Consider the following 18,365-nt stretch of genomic DNA (forward strand, 5'->3'; position numbering starts at 1 on the left):
ACTTTGTTGCATAACTTGCAAAATACAAGTACTTTGTTTTTAAAGTACTTTTAAGATATTGCTCAGATTCTGACAAGGAACAGATATTCAACATTACTAAAACCACTGCATGACTTCATGCATGAATAAAAGTCCATTGTTTAACAGTTTAAGCTTATAATGCATGTAACTGCATTTACAAAAAGTAACCCATTACTTAAACATAGAATGTGTTGTTACTTATAGCACATTATCAAATATGACTACATGCATCATGTACAGTAAACACGTTAAAAAAAACAATATTAAGCTGGATTGAAGTGCCATCTATTAACTCCTTGAAGAATACGTGCATATTAGTGTGCAACAAATGTAACATGTGCATGTGTCTAAAAATTAAACATGGCCAAAACCATACTTGCACGTGCCAATGCACATCAACAAGTCCTTTTTGAACGTCTGGAAATCATTGTAGTGCCCTGGTTGCCGGAGAACACAAAAGCAGTTGGAGGATTTCGGGAAATCGCTTTTGACAATTTCCACAGCCATATTTGCCTCCATCCGCTCCCATCCCACCCAGAACTTTAGAAGGTTTTTTAGATCCTTGCTGGATGCTGAAATGACATAAGAAGCAGTTCACCCTAAAATTCATTTACACACTCTTACAGAATTTCTACATGTTATGACTTTCCTTTAAAGGTGACCTATTGTGCCCCTTTTGACAAGATGTAGTAACACTCAGGTATTCCCAGGATGTGTTTGTACACAGCGACTCATTCCCTTATCATAGAACAAGGGTTACATACATAACCCGAGACGTTTTCCACCCCTTTTCCAAAACTAATTTGTTTGACCTTCCTAAGGCTGACAAACTTAAAGTGGTTAAAATTTTATTTTAAAGGGTTAGTTTACACTAAAATTAAAATTATGTCAATAATTACTCCAAATCCATAAGACGGAACACAAGTTCAGAACACAAATGCAGATATTTATAAAATCTGAGAGCTTTATGACCCTTTACAAATACCACTTTGACACTAAAGAAACATGAGTCTCCCAGAATTGCTTCTTGTAGTGAGTTGTTAAAAAATATCTGTAACCCAGCTAACAGAAAAAAGTTCTAAGAACATTCCCTGAAAGTTCCCAAAAATGTTCTGCCAACATAAAAAGTGTCCAGCAGACCTGCAAACTTGTCGCTTTTCGGCGACAATCGCCATTTTCTTGGTCAATTGGGTCATTCACGTGAATCGCGTAGAACCGGAGAGTTTTTTTTTTTGAGGTGGTGGGGGGGGGTCGGGAGGCTGCCCTTTATCTGAATGCCATGCGGGCTAGAATTGCCAAACATTATTGGATAATTCTTATAATTGACACTTCTCTGGGCCAATCGGAATCTTAGCACTTCCTTCAGAATCTTGAAGACAGCGCGCGAGCGCGGTCCTTTGGATGAGAGACACACCTGGCTACCACGCGAGTCTGATGGACACTTTTAACGTGAAGGAACCATCTTATTCAAGGTAAGTCAACTTTTTTGGACCAAAAACAACAACTACTTGTTTGCTTGATCTAAAATTAGCGTTAGCTACCGCTTATATTGTACTTTTAGGAACGAGTCTACGCCGAGTAATGCACAAACGTAGACCTTGCATAAAGTTTGCCTATGCTTCGAGCAAAATGACTAATGTTAGCTAACTTAGCAGGACGATTGTTAGCTAGGCTTATCGTTACCCGGGTGCTCTGCCCTGAGTTCCGAGATATATGGCTACTACTCGAATTCTGAGCTAACGTTACCCTGAATAACTTCATTACGGTGGCTGGCGTGCGCGCTTGCGCAGGCAGTCATTCGTGATGTGGGTAAATGTTTACACAATAGCTGATGCGAGAGTAATGTTAAAGGAAAACCCACCGTTTTTCAATATTTTACTATATTCTTACCTCAACTTAAACTAATTAATACATACCTATCTTTTTTAAATGCATGCACTTAATCTTTGTACATCGCGTTGTGAATGTGATTTAGCCTAGCCCCGTTCATTCCTGGTGGCTGTATACCTGGTAAACAGTAATTTTTTACAACAGGGCTGTTTAGACAAAACAATCTGGCGAGCGTGTTGTCCTAGGCTAATACACCAACAGCAAATTTCTGTATAATTAAGGGCTACATTTTGCATCAAAGTCTGTCAATGAAATCTTTACATTGTGTTGTAAGTTGAATTTACATTATGAACACTAGCACTTTGAGATTGTTTATTCAATGTAAGGAGCCCTACATATAAAATGCATTATTATAATAATTATTGAACAGAAATGTATGTTGATATTCACTGCATATCAGCCATACAGTATGGAGACACGTTGTTTTATCATATTAGTCCTATGTATGATAGTTTGCAAGGTTATATTTTAATGATTTTAATTTACTTTCAGGCAATGGTTCTGGGCACTTTGGTGGAGCACTCACTGCCATTCACAATGGCCCGTCATCGTCATCCTTGCACAGATGCCGGCTGAGGACAAAGTGGCTCTGTCGCACGAACATCGGCAAAATATATATATTTTTTTTTATTTCTGTCTGTCTCTTGTTATTTTTTATTTCAGTGTCATGCTTCACAACACTTCCAGGGGTTTCCGTGAGTTGTAAATAAAAACATTTGTAAAATATTAAATGTGTCATTCTCCTTAAGCTTCAACTTTTTGATTAAAGTATGGTGATTTTTGTTACGTCATGTCCAGAATCATATTCAAATCACACAAAAATAGAGCTGGGGTAACCGCCCCAAAAGTACACCCCCCAAACCCCCCAACCACCCCCCCCTCCCGCTTGACACTGTCACCTTTTTTTCTCTGAGGAGTTTGCAGGTCTGGTGTCCAGTTTTCTTGACGTTCTGGGAGCGTTTTTGTGTTGTCTCAGCGTTGGAGGAATGTTGCATTTGACCATTTTTGAGCGTTGTGACAGTGTCATGTTTTAATGTTCACACAATCTTTAAAACAACAACTGTTTATTATATTGACTTGTTTGATTGTTATGCAAAACATAGAGAAACATTGCATTTTGTTATTTTATAAAGCATTATTTCTGAATGTTCAGTAAATATATTGCTCTAGAACAGAGCCGGCCCAGCCACTAAACGACCATTGCGATTGCAAAGGGCCTCGTGGCCAGCAGAGGGCCCCCTAAAGTCACTTAGCTGGTGGTTGAAAAAAATAATTCATCAAAAGTTACATAAAATAAATATAAATATTAATTATTTATTATTAGGGCAATGTTAAAAAGGCTGTTACTTGTTATTATAGTTATCATGAAAGTTCGCTAATAAGATCTCTTTCTTGCCGAGATTGATTGACACACAGCATCCAGCACAGCAGCCAATCAGTGCCCGCGATCTATGTGCAGGCGAGCATCCCGCCCACAGAACGCAAAGTTGAGTTGAGCCGGATCGCTGATACAGACGCGAACTTTTGCTGTTGCTTTAAGGACAATTTCTTTAATGTTATGTGTGTTTGTGCATAAATGTGAAGTAAGTGTATCTTATTTGACTTCGGTAATGACCAAACCTGTGTTCTGTTTGACTTCTCTTTCTTATATTTGCCATCATAACGTGAATTGGTTTATTAAGCTTAATAATTAATATTTAAACGGTTTAACATGGTAAATTAATTCTGTTACGCTTATATTTCACGTATGCCATTGTCATTTCTACATATTTATGTCATTTGTGTAATTATATTGTTAAACGTCTGAATTTAAAGTGTTTTATGTGTAAGAGTAAACAAACTCATGCGCATATGCGTGGTAACATGTCCAGACAGCGCACCGTTGTTAAACCACCTGCTAGCCTTTGCAAAAGTGTATAATGTCATGTCACTGTTCAGTGTTTAATATTTAAACTATAGCAATGCATATGACATACAGTAGCCAGCTTTGTTAGATTAATGTTATGAATGCAATGTTAATTGTTAATCTTCAATTATTAATATTATTTGCAAGTTAATTGTTATTATTCACAAATCTATGTTCCTCTTAAACTCTGCTGTCAATGAAAAATGTTTCTTTAATGGTCAGTGAAAATGACTTTATCAGTCTTTTTATTCAGCAAGTTCATCCGTGTGTATTTGTTGCACTGCACTGCCATTCAGTTCAGTCAGTGGCATCATATTTTTCCTGTTAGACATCAAACATGGAACTCAAATCAAGAACTCAAGGGGGCAGTTTCCCTGACAGGAATTAAACTAGACCTAGACTAAAATAAAAGTAGGCTAAGAGCTGTCCAAACTGAAAAAAGCTTGCACTGACATAACTTAAAATACACCAGTGCCCTTTGTTTTGCCTCAATATCCACAGAAATAATGTTTTTAGTAAGGCATTTTTGTTAAAATTAGTTATGTTTTCTAATTAAACTAAGGCAGAGTCCTGTCTTAAGATATTCCCTGTCCGGGACCACCCTAAGGTCTTTTATTGTCATTCTGTAGGCTACAAGTTGCCACATAAGAACAAAATATGTACTCAGGACCAGCAATGTAAAAAAGATCATTAACATACAGTATACATAGAATAATTAAAACATATTTTAATAGACACATTTAAAAAAAAATAACATAGTAGATATAATATGTGCAGTATAGTCATAAGGTAGTCGTTGCTTTTCTTTAGGCCTTACTTAAAACGGACCAAATTTTGCTTAGGGCCCCCAAAGGTCTAGGGCCGGCTCTGCTCTAGAAAACACAATTCACTTATTAGGTTTAGATGTTGTTCCCCTTCGAGGGAACTCGAGCTGCGTCGCCGAAGCTACGCTATGGGAACGCCCTCTGCGTGATTGCGTCTGAAGCACGTATGTCAAATCAGTCCAATGGTCAAGTGACACGTCATAGGCGGGTGACGTGGGAACCAGGAAGCTATAAAAAGAGCACCCAGCAAGCCAACTTCAGCTCTTTGTGCCTCAGCAAGCGAGTGTGTGTCATGTCTAAGTCCAAACAAAGTTTTAAGGAGTGTGCTTCCCCGTGTCCTCGTTTCATTACGAGCGAGGACTCGCATCATCTCTGTGTTATGTGCCTCGGGGCACAACACGCACGATCGTCTCTTGAGAGGGGTGGTTGTGCACATTGTGATAGGATGCCGCTCCGTACGTTGCGCTCGCGGCTCGCACTCTTCGAGGAGGGTGGTGAGCCGCGTGTTCCCCACGGTTCTGGCCCCGCTGCTGCCGAGGCAGAGCGGAAGCTGCGATCGTGGGGATCACAACTAGATCTCGCGGACGAGCTTGAGAAAATTAGACTGGCCGGCGGAGACACAGAGCGCGCGTCCTCAGAGCATGTTAGACGAGCGCTTTTTAAAACAGAAACCTCAACCTTCGCGGCGCAACATGCCTTTCTTTCCTGATCTCCACAGCGAGCTGTCGAGATCATGGAAAGCTCCGTATTCAGCCCGTGTTCATACCCCTCACGCCACCATGTATTCCAACATGGGTGAACACGGATATTTAACGATGCCCCGGGTGGAGCAGACGCTTGCGAGCTATCTCTCCCCCGCTGCAGCGTCATCATTGAAATCACCTTCGCTTCCCACGAAACCGGTTAGGTTAACTTCATCGTTAGTGGGTAAAGCTTATAAGTCTGCAGGGCAGGCTGGGGCTTCACTGCATACCTTAGCTGTCTTACAGGCGTACCAAGCAGAACTGCTTAAAGATTTAGATGCCGAGGCGGGGGGTACGTCTGATATATTTAAAGAGCTTCGTCGAGTCACTGATGTGTCACTCAGGGCGATTAAAGAGACTGCGAAAGCCGTGGGTAGATCTATGGGAGCTCTCGTAGCCACGGAACGCCATTTTTGGCTTAATCTGTCCGAGCTTAAAACCTCAGATAGGGCAGTTGCGCCCTCCGGTCTTTTCGGCGATGCCGTTAATACTGTCGTCGAGAGATTTGCGGAGGCTCGTAAGCAGTCGGCGGCGTTCGAACGCTATCTCCCCCGCCGTGCTCTTGATTCTAGGGCTGCTGGGCGGGAGCAGCCATCGACATCATATAGAGCATCGCAAAAGCATAGTGTTGCCACTCGTGGTCCCCCTCAAAAGAACTGGGGTTCGGGCGGTCGTACTCAGACATCATCCAAGCAGAAAACAGACCTGAGGGCTGTTATTATGGCGAGGAAGGCGTCGGCTAAAAAGAAGTCCTGAGGGACGTAGTGTCATATTTCCGAGGGCAGCCCCCAATCGGGGAGAGCCGGCAGTCACCTCACAACACGGTGCCCGTCTCTTCTCGATGCCCTCGGGATGCCAGTGTGTTAACCCCGCCGCAGTGTGTGTTTCGGGGCACAGCGGCTTCATATTCTTGTGTGCCTCGTGCGCGGGGCACGCAACACCTCTCTCCGAGGAGGGAGGCATTAATATTACCCAGGTTGAACCCTGCCAGTCTGGTTCAGGGCACCGGGAAAAGTTTAAGCAGTACACAAAAAAGCCAGTCTCGAGAGGCTGGTCCCCCTTATAGAAAATTTGGCAGCGTGGAAACTCCTGCCAAACGTGTCTCAGTGGGTTCTGCAAATAATAGAAAAGGGCTACAAAATTCAGTTTTGCAACCAGCCACCCCAATTCAACGGCGTGTTATCTACCATAGTGGGTGCTGGGCAGACTCTAACAATGGAACAAGAAGTAGAAACTCTCTTGTGCAAGGAAGCCATAGAATGTGTTCCTCCTCACAACAGGGAGTCAGGGTTTTACAGCCGCTATTTCATAGTTCCAAAGAAAGACGGGGGGTTACGTCCGATTTTAGATCTACGTCATCTGAACCGGTCTGTTGCAAAACTAAAGTTCAAGATGTTAACTATAAAGCAGATCGTCACACAAATCAGATCCGAGGACTGGTTTGTGACGATAGATCTAAAAGACGCGTATTTTCACATATCTATCCTCCCGCAACACAGGAGATTCCTGAGGTTCACCTTCGGGGGCGTGGCTTACCAATATCGGGTTCTCCCTTTCGGTCTATCTCTGTCACCCCGTACATTTACAAAGTGCATGGATGCAGCGCTGGCTCCATTACGACTCCGGGGCATCCGTGTCTTAAACTACATAGTTGATTGGCTAATTTTAGCCCAATCAGAGAGTATGGCAGCGCAGCATCGAGATGCTGTGCTGACCCACATGAGAGAACTGGGGTTAAGGCTAAATGCAAAGAAAAGCATGCTCTCTCCAGTACAGAGGACAGCTTTTCTTGGCGTTATATGGGATTCAACGACAATGCAGGCACATCTGTCCCCTGCTCGTGTGGAATCCATTCTTTTGGCTGTAGGCAGAGTGAAGTTAGGCCAGTCACACACTGTAAAACAATTTCAGAGGTTGTTGGGGCTCATGGCAGCAGCGTCCAATGTGATACCCCTTGGGCTGCTTCACATGAGACCGCTACAGTGGTGGCTCAAAACCAAAGGGTTTTCCCCGAGGGGCAACCCGTTCCGTCTGATCAAGGTCACGCGCAGATGTCTTCGTGCCTTAGATCTTTGGAAGAGACCATGGTTTCTCTCCCAAGGTCTGATGTTGGGGGCTCAGTACCGTCGAGTTACACTGACAACGGATGCTTCCCTCACAGGCTGGGGAGCAACTATGGGGAGCCATCTGGCTCATGGATTATGGGGGGCCAGACAGCTCAGCTGGCATATAAATTGCCTAGAGATGATGGCAGTGTTTTATGCCCTGAGATGTTTCATCCCTCACCTGCGGGGCCATCACGTGTTAGTCCGGACAGACAACACGTCGGTAGTCGCGTACATCAACCACCAGGGGGGTTTGCGTTCACTCCCTTTGTACAAATTGGCGCGGCATATCCTTCTGTGGACACAGGGGAAGTTGCTGTCCCTCAGAGCAGTATACATTCCCGGGTGTCTGAATCGGGGAGCAGACGTCCTGTCGAGACAGGGGCTGAGGCCCGGGGAGTGGAGGCTCCACCCTCAGGTGGTGGAGTCCATCTGGACGAGATTTTACCAGGCGGAAGTGGATCTGTTTGCGTCCAGAGAGACGACACACTGTCCGCTATGGTTTTCTCTCACACATCCAGCACCGCTGGGACTGGATGCCATGGTTCAGCCATGGCCGAGGCTACGGCTGTACGCTTTTCCCCCGATCGCTCTGCTCCCGGGAGTTCTGGAGAGGGTTCGTCGCAACAACGTCCGCTTGTTGTTGGTAGCCCCATTCTGGCCGAACCGAATATGGTTCTCGGACCTGGTGTCCCTCCTCGACGGCTCACCTTGGGAAATACCCGTCAGGAGGGATCTTCTCTCTCTGGCGGGTGGCTCAATTCTTCACCCCCGCCCAGAGTTATGGAAACTGTGGGTCTGGCCTCTGAGGGGGCCAGACTCATAGAATCTGGTCTCTCAGCTTAGGCTGCTGAGACCATTCTTCACTCCAGAGCTCCCTCCACGAGGAAGCTTTATGCCTTTAAATGGAGAGTTTTTACTTCCTGGTGCAGCAAACACCTGCATGACCCTGTGAACTGCCCAATTGGTACAGTCTTGGAGTTTCTGCAGGAAAAGTTCACCGCAGGGTTATCTCCTTCTACACTGAAGGTGTATGTGGCGGCCATCTCGGCTTACCATGTTCCTTTGGTTGGGCAATCCCTTGGGAGAGACCGCTGGTGGTTCGCTTCCTTCGTGGCACTCGGAGGCTGAGGCCTGTAGTCCGACCCAGGGTCCCAGCTTGGGACCTGGCCGTTGTGCTGGCTGGTCTGTCCATGGCTCCGTTTGAGCCCATTGAGACCGTTCCAGTCAAGTTTGTGGCACTTAAGACAGTACTTCTGTTGGCAGTCACTTCTCTGAGGAGAGTGGGTGACCTTCAGGCCCTGTCGGTTTCCCCTACGTGCCTTGAATTCGCACCGGGGATGGTTAAGGCTTTCTTGTACCCAAGGCCCAGCTATGTGCCTAAGGTACCGACTAATGTGCCACGACCTGTCGTACTTCAGGCCCTCTGTCCTCCCCCATTTAGGGATAGGAATCAGGAAAAGCTTAACTTGGTGTGTCCAGTGCGAGCACTGGATGCCTATGTTCACAGATCTTCTTTGTGGAGGAGGTCTGAGCAACTGTTTGTGTGCTTTGGCTCGCCCAAGAAAGGCCTGCCGGCGACCAAGCAGACACTCAGTAAGTGGATAGTTGAGACTATCTCTCTGGCTTATGAGACCACTGGACGGCCTTCACCTATCGCCGTCAGGGCTCATTCTACCCGGGGTATGGCAGCCTCTAAGGCCTTGTGGCTAGGGGCTTCAATGCAGGATGTCTGTGATGCGGCAGGCTGGTCCTCTCCGCTCACATTCGTTCGGTTTTACGAGTTAGATGTTGGTGCTACGCCTGGAGCCCAGGTGCTCATGTCTTAAGCTGTGCGCGTTTTTGCACACAGACAGGCATTTGGTAGTATGGTGTTTTGGTACATCGTTCCCATAGCGTAGCTTCGGCGACGCAGCTCGAGTTCCCTCGAAGGGGAACGTCTCGGGTTACGAATGTAACCATTGTTCCCCGAGAAGGGAACGAGACGCTGCGTCTCCCTGCCATACTCCCTGCATCCCTGTCTCGTCTTGCTTCGGCACAATTTAGCTGAAGTTGGCTTGCTGGGTGCTCTTTTTATAGCTTCCTGGTTCCCACGTCACCCGCCTATGACGTGTCACTTGACCATTGGACTGATTTGACATACGTGCTTCAGACGCAATCACGCAGAGGGCGTTCCCATAGCGTAGCTTCGGCGACGCAGCGTCTCGTTCCCTTCTCGGGGAACAATGGTTACATTCGTAACCCGAGACGTTTTGTTTAATTTTAAGTCACCATTATTGTGATTAGTGTTTGTTTTTAGTTGGGCTCTTGACCCTTGACTTTTTGCTTGCTAGTTTTTTTCCTGGTTGTGTTAACTTTGTGTTAATACATCACATTTGTTATAAACATGCAAAGGTAATAGTGCAATTCTTTGGTGGTTGGTACATAATGGTAGAGATCATCACCTAATTAATTTACTAATCAAAAGTTTATTTTCTGTCAATAATGTAAATGAGATCCAGCACTTTCACAGCAGTTTGTCATTAAGGAGTTTTAGAAACTTTGGAAAATAAACATCTGCTGTATAATTGGTATGCAGAAACATGAAGAATCAGAGTATGAATCTCAACCATGGTGACAATTAAATGAAAAACTTCATGCTGCAATGCATGCTGGGTATCAACAAATTACAAATCTCATTCAGGACTCCCAGCATGCACTGCACCATTGATAAATAATAATTTTTTTACAATTTTCTTTGTCACCATGGTTGAGATTCATACTCTGATTCTTCATGTTTCTGCGTACCAATTATACAGCAGATATTTATTGTCCAAAGTTTCTAAAACTCCTTAATGACAAACTGCTGTGAAAGAGCTGGATCTCATATACATTATTGACAGAAAATAAACTTTTGATTAGTAATGTAATTAGGTGATGATCTCTACCATTATGTACCAACCACCACAGAATTACACTATTAACTTTACATGTTTATAACAAATGTGGTGTATTAACACAAAGTTAACAACCAGGAAAAAACCTAGCAAGCAAAAAGTCAAGGATCAAGAGCCCAACTAAAACAAACATTAATCACAATAATGGTGACTTAAAATGAAACAAAACAACATCTAAACCTAATAAGTGAATTGTGTTTTCTACAGCAATATATTTACTGAACATTAAGAAATAATGTTTTATAAAAAATGAAATGCAATGTTTCCCTATGTTTTACATAACAATCAAACAAGTCAGTATAATAAACAGTTGTTGTTTCAAACATTGTGTTAACATTAAAACATGACATTGTCATAACGTTTAATAAAGGTAAAATGTAACATTCTTCTAACGTTCAGACAACACAAAAACGTTATAAGAACGTCAAGAAAACTGGACACTTTTTACGTTGGCAGAATGTTTTTGGAAACCTTGGGAACTTTCAGGGAACGTTCTTAGAACTTTTTTCTGTTAGCTGGGAAGACACAGCTATACTTTTCAAATTCTGAAGCACATACCTGTCTCAATTAACTGCTTTAAATATCCAGTGATTCGTTCCTTTATATCAGGTGAGTATTCGTCGTCGTCGTCATCATCTTCATCATCACTCCTATGCCAGGAGATATGGGAAAGCAGCATCTAAATAAGTAACAGAATGAGAGTCTATAATCAGTTATGTATTTATGTTTGCAAAGAAAAGAGATATTGACATTCAGTTTAAGGGAAAAGCTGTTTGTAGTCATCTTAACGAGAAGGAAGCCTTACCTCTGGAGTGCACGAGTCCTCTGATTCCTTAGGGAAAAGTGCCACATCCTTCCTCTCATTTAGAAGATTCCAAACAAAAGTCTCTTTTAGTCCTCGTCTTATCTGTTTAATTTGTCGTGTTCTTCTACCAAGAACCTACATAGAAATGGGGGGGGGGTACATTCAAATTTCAATGTCAGAATGCAGACAGACCAAGTACCTAAAGGTTTTTGGTTTAAAAAAAACTTTCACACCAGAGCATGTTCTTACTATCCCGCTGACAAACACAGTTCCAGTACTTTACTCGACTGGTCCTCATTTAACGGAGAATGTCCACTGAGCTAAAAATAAATAAAACAAATATAACAAAAGGGTCCAAATAATTTTTGATTCCAAATTTTTTGTTTTTAGAAGTCCACTGTATGAAGATTTTTTTAATGATATGTATTTCACTTTATTTTGTTAACCCTAACTTACATAAAAGAACTATAGTGTCATACACCCTCTAGTAAAAAATAATATTTGGTGTGTGTGTGTAAGGAATAATTGACAACGGGCCGTTGAATTATAAGAAATTAACGCACAGTCAAGGTGGTAATGTGGCACGATGTGAAGCGGTGTGTTTATATTCAAATAATTCAACGCAGTCAATTATTCTTCTTATACCACGCTTACCACAAACATTGCTCTGGTATGTTTACCTAGATGTTTCCCTTAAAAGCAAATATACAAATCCCCAAAAATCATTTCCATTGTTTCAACTGACAACTCTCTTGTTGAGGCCATGTTTCTTTTCAATTAGATCAGTAGCTGGTTAAGGTGTGTAAGCACTCAATTGTTTTTACTGCTGACTAATAAACCCCTTCAAAGTTCACGTCACAGGCGGTTCCCACTGCGCATGTCGGGGTCAGAAAAGTCATTACAGCAGATTGAGTTGCATATTAATCGGTATCGTCAAAAGTGCCTACTTGCGTTGTGGGCTTTGAAAATCGCACCAGGTCTGCTGTTAACTTTTTCGGGATTCCTGCAGAATCTCAAAAACAAAAAAATACAACATCTGCGGCTGCAAGCAATTAACGTGCAGACTGGGACAATGCAAAGATCAAAGAGGCTTGTGTTTGCAGTGCTCACTTCATTTGAGGTAAGTCATCATTTTTAGCCCTGTATGATTAAACTAGAAAGCCTAAATAGTATGAACAGTTTGACCCCATGCTGCGCACGCACCTGATAGTCATTCAATGTTTACAAAACCTTGAGGGGTCTATTACCATTTTTTAGACTTGTCCCTTTATTTGTTTTAGAAATGGAAATTAAAAGCCGATTCCATACTTTTCTTATTACTTCTTCTTCTTATTATTATTATTCCTCTTCACTCCGAGCGGAGCATAGGGCTTCTACGGTCTGCCTCCAGACAATACGGTCTAGGCTCTTCCTCTTGGCTTCTTTCCAGGTGATGTTGATTTTCTGGAGTTCGTCTCTGGTGGTTCTTCGCCATGAGTCTTTTGGCCTTCCTCTGCGTCTCGTACCTTGGGGGTTCCAATCAAGTGCATGTCTTGTAATGTTTGACTCTGATTTTCTCAATGTATGTCCAATCCATTTCCATTTTCTTCTTTCTTATTACTTGATCTTGAAAAATACATTTTTTATTAATAGCATAAGTGAATTTGTTTCAGATATTTTTCATGAAGCCAAAACGTAAGCTATAGAACAAAAAAAAGGTTTCTGTGATTTGTCTATTTGCTTTGAAGTGAAGCATCTGGGTGAACATCATTAAATGTAAAAAGTGTGTGTTGATTCCATAATTTATGCTAGGGGTTGTAAGTATGTATAAATAATTTCACATATACAGACACACAGATGAGCCATAACATTATGACCACCTGTCTAATATTGTGTAGATCCCCATTTTACCACCAAAACAGCCCTAACCCGTTGAGGCACTAAATTCTTCTAATCAGAACCTGCATTCACTTTTTCAGCAGTTTCCTTCCTTGGACCACTTTTGATAGGTACTGACTACTTCAGACTGGGAACATCCCACAAGATGCTTTGACCCAGCAATCAAAATTTTGCCCTTGTCAAAGTTGATCCGCCCATTTTCCCTGCTTCTATCACATCAACTACACTTGTCCTCAAAGTTGATGTGTTAGAAGCAGGAATAGGGTTGGGTATCGAAAACCGGTTCCATTTTAGAACCGGTTCCAAAATGTCTAAAACCGGGTATTCGATAAGACGCACGCATTTCGAATCCGCTTATCGATTCCTGAACTTGGTAATGCTCGCGCGCGCAGTGAACGGCAGTGAGCATTTGTTTACGTTTGTATTGATCTGCCAGGACCTGCCTGCCGCACATGCGCGCTGTACGTTATATTTACTATGGCAGAGTGCGGCAAACGTTCGAAAGTTTGGTTAAGCTATTCGAAAAAAGATGAAAATACAGCCAATTGTATCACATGCAAGAAAGACATTTCCTGCAAGGGAGGAAGCACCTCCAATATGATGAAACATTTGCTTCAACACGGGGTCAATTTGAAGGAATGCACCGCCTTTGATTCGGTGCGGTCTCTCAGCAGCAGTTCTGTTACCACAGGTTTCCACACACCAGATAAAGCTACTAGTAGCAGCAGTAGCAGTCTCTCACAATCACAATCAGGTACAAAACACAGATGAGCGGAGATTCGTCTTTGAATTAGAGCCGCATAATTCTGGATAAACGGAGAACCAGTTTTGTTTAGAATGGTTCTTGAGTTATTTTGTTTAAAATAGAGATCATGAATAAATACAACAGACAATACAAGTCGAGTCTATTAAATGTATTTTTTTTATGAATACTTGTTTTATACTCAATGATTCAAAATACATTTAACACTCAAGTCACTTGCTGCCACCTATTGGTCTAATAATGTAATCAACACAATGTGTTTTTGAAGAGACTCCGTTCACTTTAGCAATGAAGGGGAAGATGAGCAAGGAGAGAGTGGATGAATGTCATAGGGCGGTGACAAGATTTGTGGTGAAGGGGTTACATCCTTTTGCTACAGTTGAGTCGCCTTCATTTAGGTATGCAAAATGCTTTCTTGATAAGGTCCTCAATTTCTCACAGCAATATCAATGGATATTCGCCTGTGTCTCAAAGTCAAAGCACATCAGAATCAGATCTAACAGGACATTATATACTACAATAAACTATGATTAGGTAGGTGAAGCATTATAAGTGTACATTTTTCTCTGCAGGGAGATGACAAAGGCCCTAAATCCCAAATACAACCCACCCTCCAGGGATACACTGTCCAATCATTTGATACCAGCTTGGTACATCATAGAAAAAGAAAAAATTAAATCAGACCTGGAAAAGGTCAGCAAAATTGCAGTTACCAGTGATTGCTGGACAAGCATTTGCCAGGACCATTACATCACGGTCACATCACATTATATCACTGAGGGAAAGATGAATCAGAAAGTCCTTAAAACAAAAGCTGTATACAAAGCTCAAACAGGAGTAGTGGTAGCAGAAGAAATTGGGGATATTTTAGATGAGTTTGGGATAAGGAGCAAAATTGCAGCTATTACAGTGGATAATGCATCCAACATGAATGTGGCAGTACAAAAGCTTGACCTCGTAAAAATAGGCTGCTTTGCACACACACTTAATCTTGGGGCCCAAAGTGTATACACAATTGCCTCAGTGGCAAAATGTACTGCAAAGATTCGGGGCGTGATTGTCTGGATGAAGAGGTCAACCATGGCCAAAACTGTGCTCCCGGAGAAACAACAGATTCTGAGTAAGAATTATTAATCATCATCATCATTTAGTTAATTAATATTAGATATTATTGTGTATGTGTTAGTAAGATAGAGTTCTAAGAACTGTTTTTGTTGTAGATCTTCCCCAGCACTCTTTCCTTCTCGATGTCAGAACCCGCTGGAACTCTCTTTACTTAATGTTTGAGAGGTTCCTTGAGCAGTATGCAGCAATTCAGGCAGCCTCTCTGGATCCAAGGCTAAAAAAAACCATGGAGAGGGACAGGTATAATAGCTTTTGGAATGCTGATTGAAGAATTATTCATTATTACTTTTTTTGTCCTAAACAGACTTGCAAGAGTAACAGACGAGGACCTAAAAAAAGCAGAGGACTTTGTCCAACTCATGCGGGTTATGTACACGTCCACACTCTGTGTCTCCACTGAAAAGAGTCCAACCTGCAGCCAGATCCTGCCCATACTGCAGAAATTAAGAAACCATTTTACTGTGCATGAAGGAGATACAGTGTTTGTGTCCACTCTTAAGGCAACAGTCTGGTCTGATCTGTCCCAACGTTATCAGGTAAAAGAATAATTAAAATAAATATCACTTAGAAGAACTGTGTTATGTTCTGTTATTCTAATTCTATATTCACACTTTATAGAGCGTCAATGTCAGAGCCTTCCTTGAAGAGGCAACTGCATTGGATCCTCGGTTTAAGTATAAAGTGGAGGATGAGACAGTCTGGCACCGAATTAAAGACAAAATACTGGCAGCAGCACATCCTATGGAAACAGAGAAGGTATTCATAAATGAACATGAATGTAGTGTGAAATTCATTTAGAACTTAAGTTATCAAATACTTATTTCCTGCATCATGTCCGGTATGTTAATCCTTTGTTTCTTCAAATTGCTTATTTCACTTTCAGCTGACAGAGCATGGCGATGGAGAAACGGAAAAGGGGACAATGTCTCAGGATGAAGAAGAGGAGACTCTACAGGTGGTGAGCACAGCATGGTATAAAATTGCAGGGATAAACTATACAAATGGATAAAGTTTTTTTTTTCATTGTAGGTTCAAAAGTGCAAGAAGACCAAGATGACTCCATTGGAGGAGCTTTTTGCTGAAGATGATGCCCTAAAGGAGAACCTGATTCAGAGCACCTTGTCCATCCAGGAACAAACTGCCAAAGAACTAGAGATGTATAGGGACATGCTGCCTCTAATGACCTCTGAAGACCCTGAACAGGAGAGACACATATCCTTTCCTGTCTGACCTAGCCCAATCATACCTTTGTGTACAGGCCTCTTCTACCCCCAGCGAAAGGGTTTTTTCTACTGCTGGGGACACAATTAGTCAAGAGAGATCACGTATACTTCCAGAGAAGGCAGACATGCTAATTTTTCTTCAAAAGAATTGCTGACTTTACATCTGATGATCTTTATGTCTGTTACATATTTTGTTATGTTGTGTTTAAAATGAAATGTTTTTGAAATAGGTTTAATGATAATTCCTAAAAATGTTATATATTTTGTAAAATAAGATGCATTGTCACAGTTTTACTGTTAATAGCCTAAATGTGACAAGAATAAAAGGTAGAAATCTTACAAGTACTTGCTCTCTTTTTTCTCTCCAATAAATATTGGAATCGAAACCAAGAATCGTTAAGAACCGGATTCGATAAGCAGAATCGGAATCGTTAAAATTGAAACGATACCCAACCCTAAGCAGGAAAAATGGGCTAGTGCAATTGTAATGGCTAGACGACTGGGTCAGAGCATCTCCAAAACTGCAGCTCTTGTGGGGTGTTCCCAGTCTGCAGTGGTCAGTGTCCGATCCAACAGACAAGGTACTGTAGCTGAAATCGGTGAAAATGTGAATGCTGATTCTGATAGAAAGGTTTAATGAGTCAATGCCTTGACAGGTCAGGCCTGTTTTGTTGGCAAAAGGGGGACCTACACAATATTAGGCAGGTGGTCATAATGTTGTGGCTGATCTGTGTATATATAACATGGCAACAACAACAAATTCCAAATAGGTCAAAGCATCTTCCAAAACTAAATAAAGTATCTACAAAAATAAAACATTTTATTTATACCAAGTCGATGGTCTCTCGTATGTCAACATCTGGGCAGTCCTCCAGTTGCAAAGTGGCAGTTTCTTCAGAACCTTGAAGCAGAACATGAACAAAAGCTCTGCTGAGCCCTGCAAAACATGGGCCACCATGCAGAAAGGAATGGCCTAGCATTCTCCCTGCAACTAGGAAGAGATCGCTTTCAATGAGGAATTGTGAGGATGAGGGCACCAAGTGGTCAGGCTCCCCCTCGAAGAGGCAAGTAACTCCTGTGTTTCCTGTTAATTCCAAATAAACATTAGGTATATCCAATTATAGCAATTATTCAAAATGTAAATTTTGCAGTGCAACTATTAGATGACTGCGTACCCAAGTTCAAACTGAAACCATACTTCAGTTTTTCGAGAACTGTACAAAAAAAGTGCCTAGTCACTCCGTCACCAACGGCGGCATCCCCTGAAAAGAAATTACAAACAATAATTAATAGGGATGCACCGAATCCAGGATTCGGATTCGGCCGAATACTGGGCTTTTTGACGGGGTTCGGGTTCGGCCGAATCCTAGATTTTTTTTCCACCGAACCGAACCTTAGGCTTGCGCTACGCTGGTCGACGTCACGGGGTCGTTGATTACACACATCGGGTGCTGACGTGGAGATGAGCTTTTTCTTTCGGTGAGCCTTAGGGGCTAGACACACCAAAACTTTTAAACACGGCTGAAAACGCCTTGAGGACGCCAAATGCCAGCTGTTTTTCAGCCGAGCGCTTGGTAGCTGTGATAGAGACAGAGCGCCGTTATGCAAATTTGAAAACCACGCCCACCGGGGGGAAACCAATCCAACCGTCTCCATTGACTTTGTATTGCGAGAAGCCGCCTCCTTGTCATTTCTGGCTTATAACAAAAAACTGAATAATGCCTAAAAGCTGCTGTGTGACAATATGTACAGCTAACAAGCCAAAGAACCCAGAAATACGTTTTTATAAGCTGTCGAGCCGTAAAACCCAGCCTTTAAGGAGAATAAAGTGGATCGCCGACTAGGTTTCCCCCTAGTGGACGCAGTTCTACAAATAGAAGTACTATGAAAAGTTGCCTGTATCCATTTTTGTGTCTTTAAACGCTCGTTTTTTGGGGTCGACAGCTTATAAAAACTTATTTACAGATTAAACTTAAAAACAGAATAATACCTAAAAGCTGCTGTGTGACAAGGTGTACATCTAACACGCCAAAAAAAATAAATAATAATTTTTTATAAGCTGTCGACTTCAAAAAACGAGCGTTTAGACACAGAAATGGAAACAGGCAACTTTTCATAGTACTCCTATTAGTAAAACTGCGTCCAA

General features: G+C 42.3%; 2 protein-coding genes across 2 annotated transcripts; one reads left to right on the top strand and one right to left on the bottom strand.

Annotated features, from left to right (window-relative positions):
* Positions 1 to 303: 303 nt before the first annotated feature.
* LOC129436483 (uncharacterized) lies at positions 304 to 17,468 on the bottom strand. Its single transcript, XM_073862046.1, has 5 exons — positions 17,395 to 17,468; positions 17,050 to 17,303; positions 11,231 to 11,365; positions 10,984 to 11,104; positions 304 to 593 (listed from the first exon to the last, which is right to left on the bottom strand). Exons 2-5 carry the CDS (start codon positions 17,197 to 17,199, stop codon positions 376 to 378), a joined length of 624 nt encoding a protein of 207 aa, XP_073718147.1. The 5' UTR covers positions 17,200 to 17,303; positions 17,395 to 17,468; the 3' UTR covers positions 304 to 375.
* Positions 14,952 to 16,226, top strand: LOC129436468 (zinc finger BED domain-containing protein 4). Its single transcript, XM_073862393.1, has 6 exons — positions 14,952 to 14,991; positions 15,092 to 15,236; positions 15,301 to 15,532; positions 15,615 to 15,752; positions 15,880 to 15,951; positions 16,026 to 16,226. The coding sequence occupies exons 1-6, from the start codon at positions 14,952 to 14,954 to the stop codon at positions 16,224 to 16,226; spliced, it is 828 nt and encodes a 275-aa protein (XP_073718494.1).
* Positions 17,469 to 18,365: the final 897 nt, after the last annotated feature.

Source organism: Misgurnus anguillicaudatus, chromosome 23, assembly GCF_027580225.2.
Source record: "Misgurnus anguillicaudatus chromosome 23, ASM2758022v2, whole genome shotgun sequence".
NCBI lineage: Eukaryota > Metazoa > Chordata > Actinopteri > Cypriniformes > Cobitidae > Misgurnus > Misgurnus anguillicaudatus.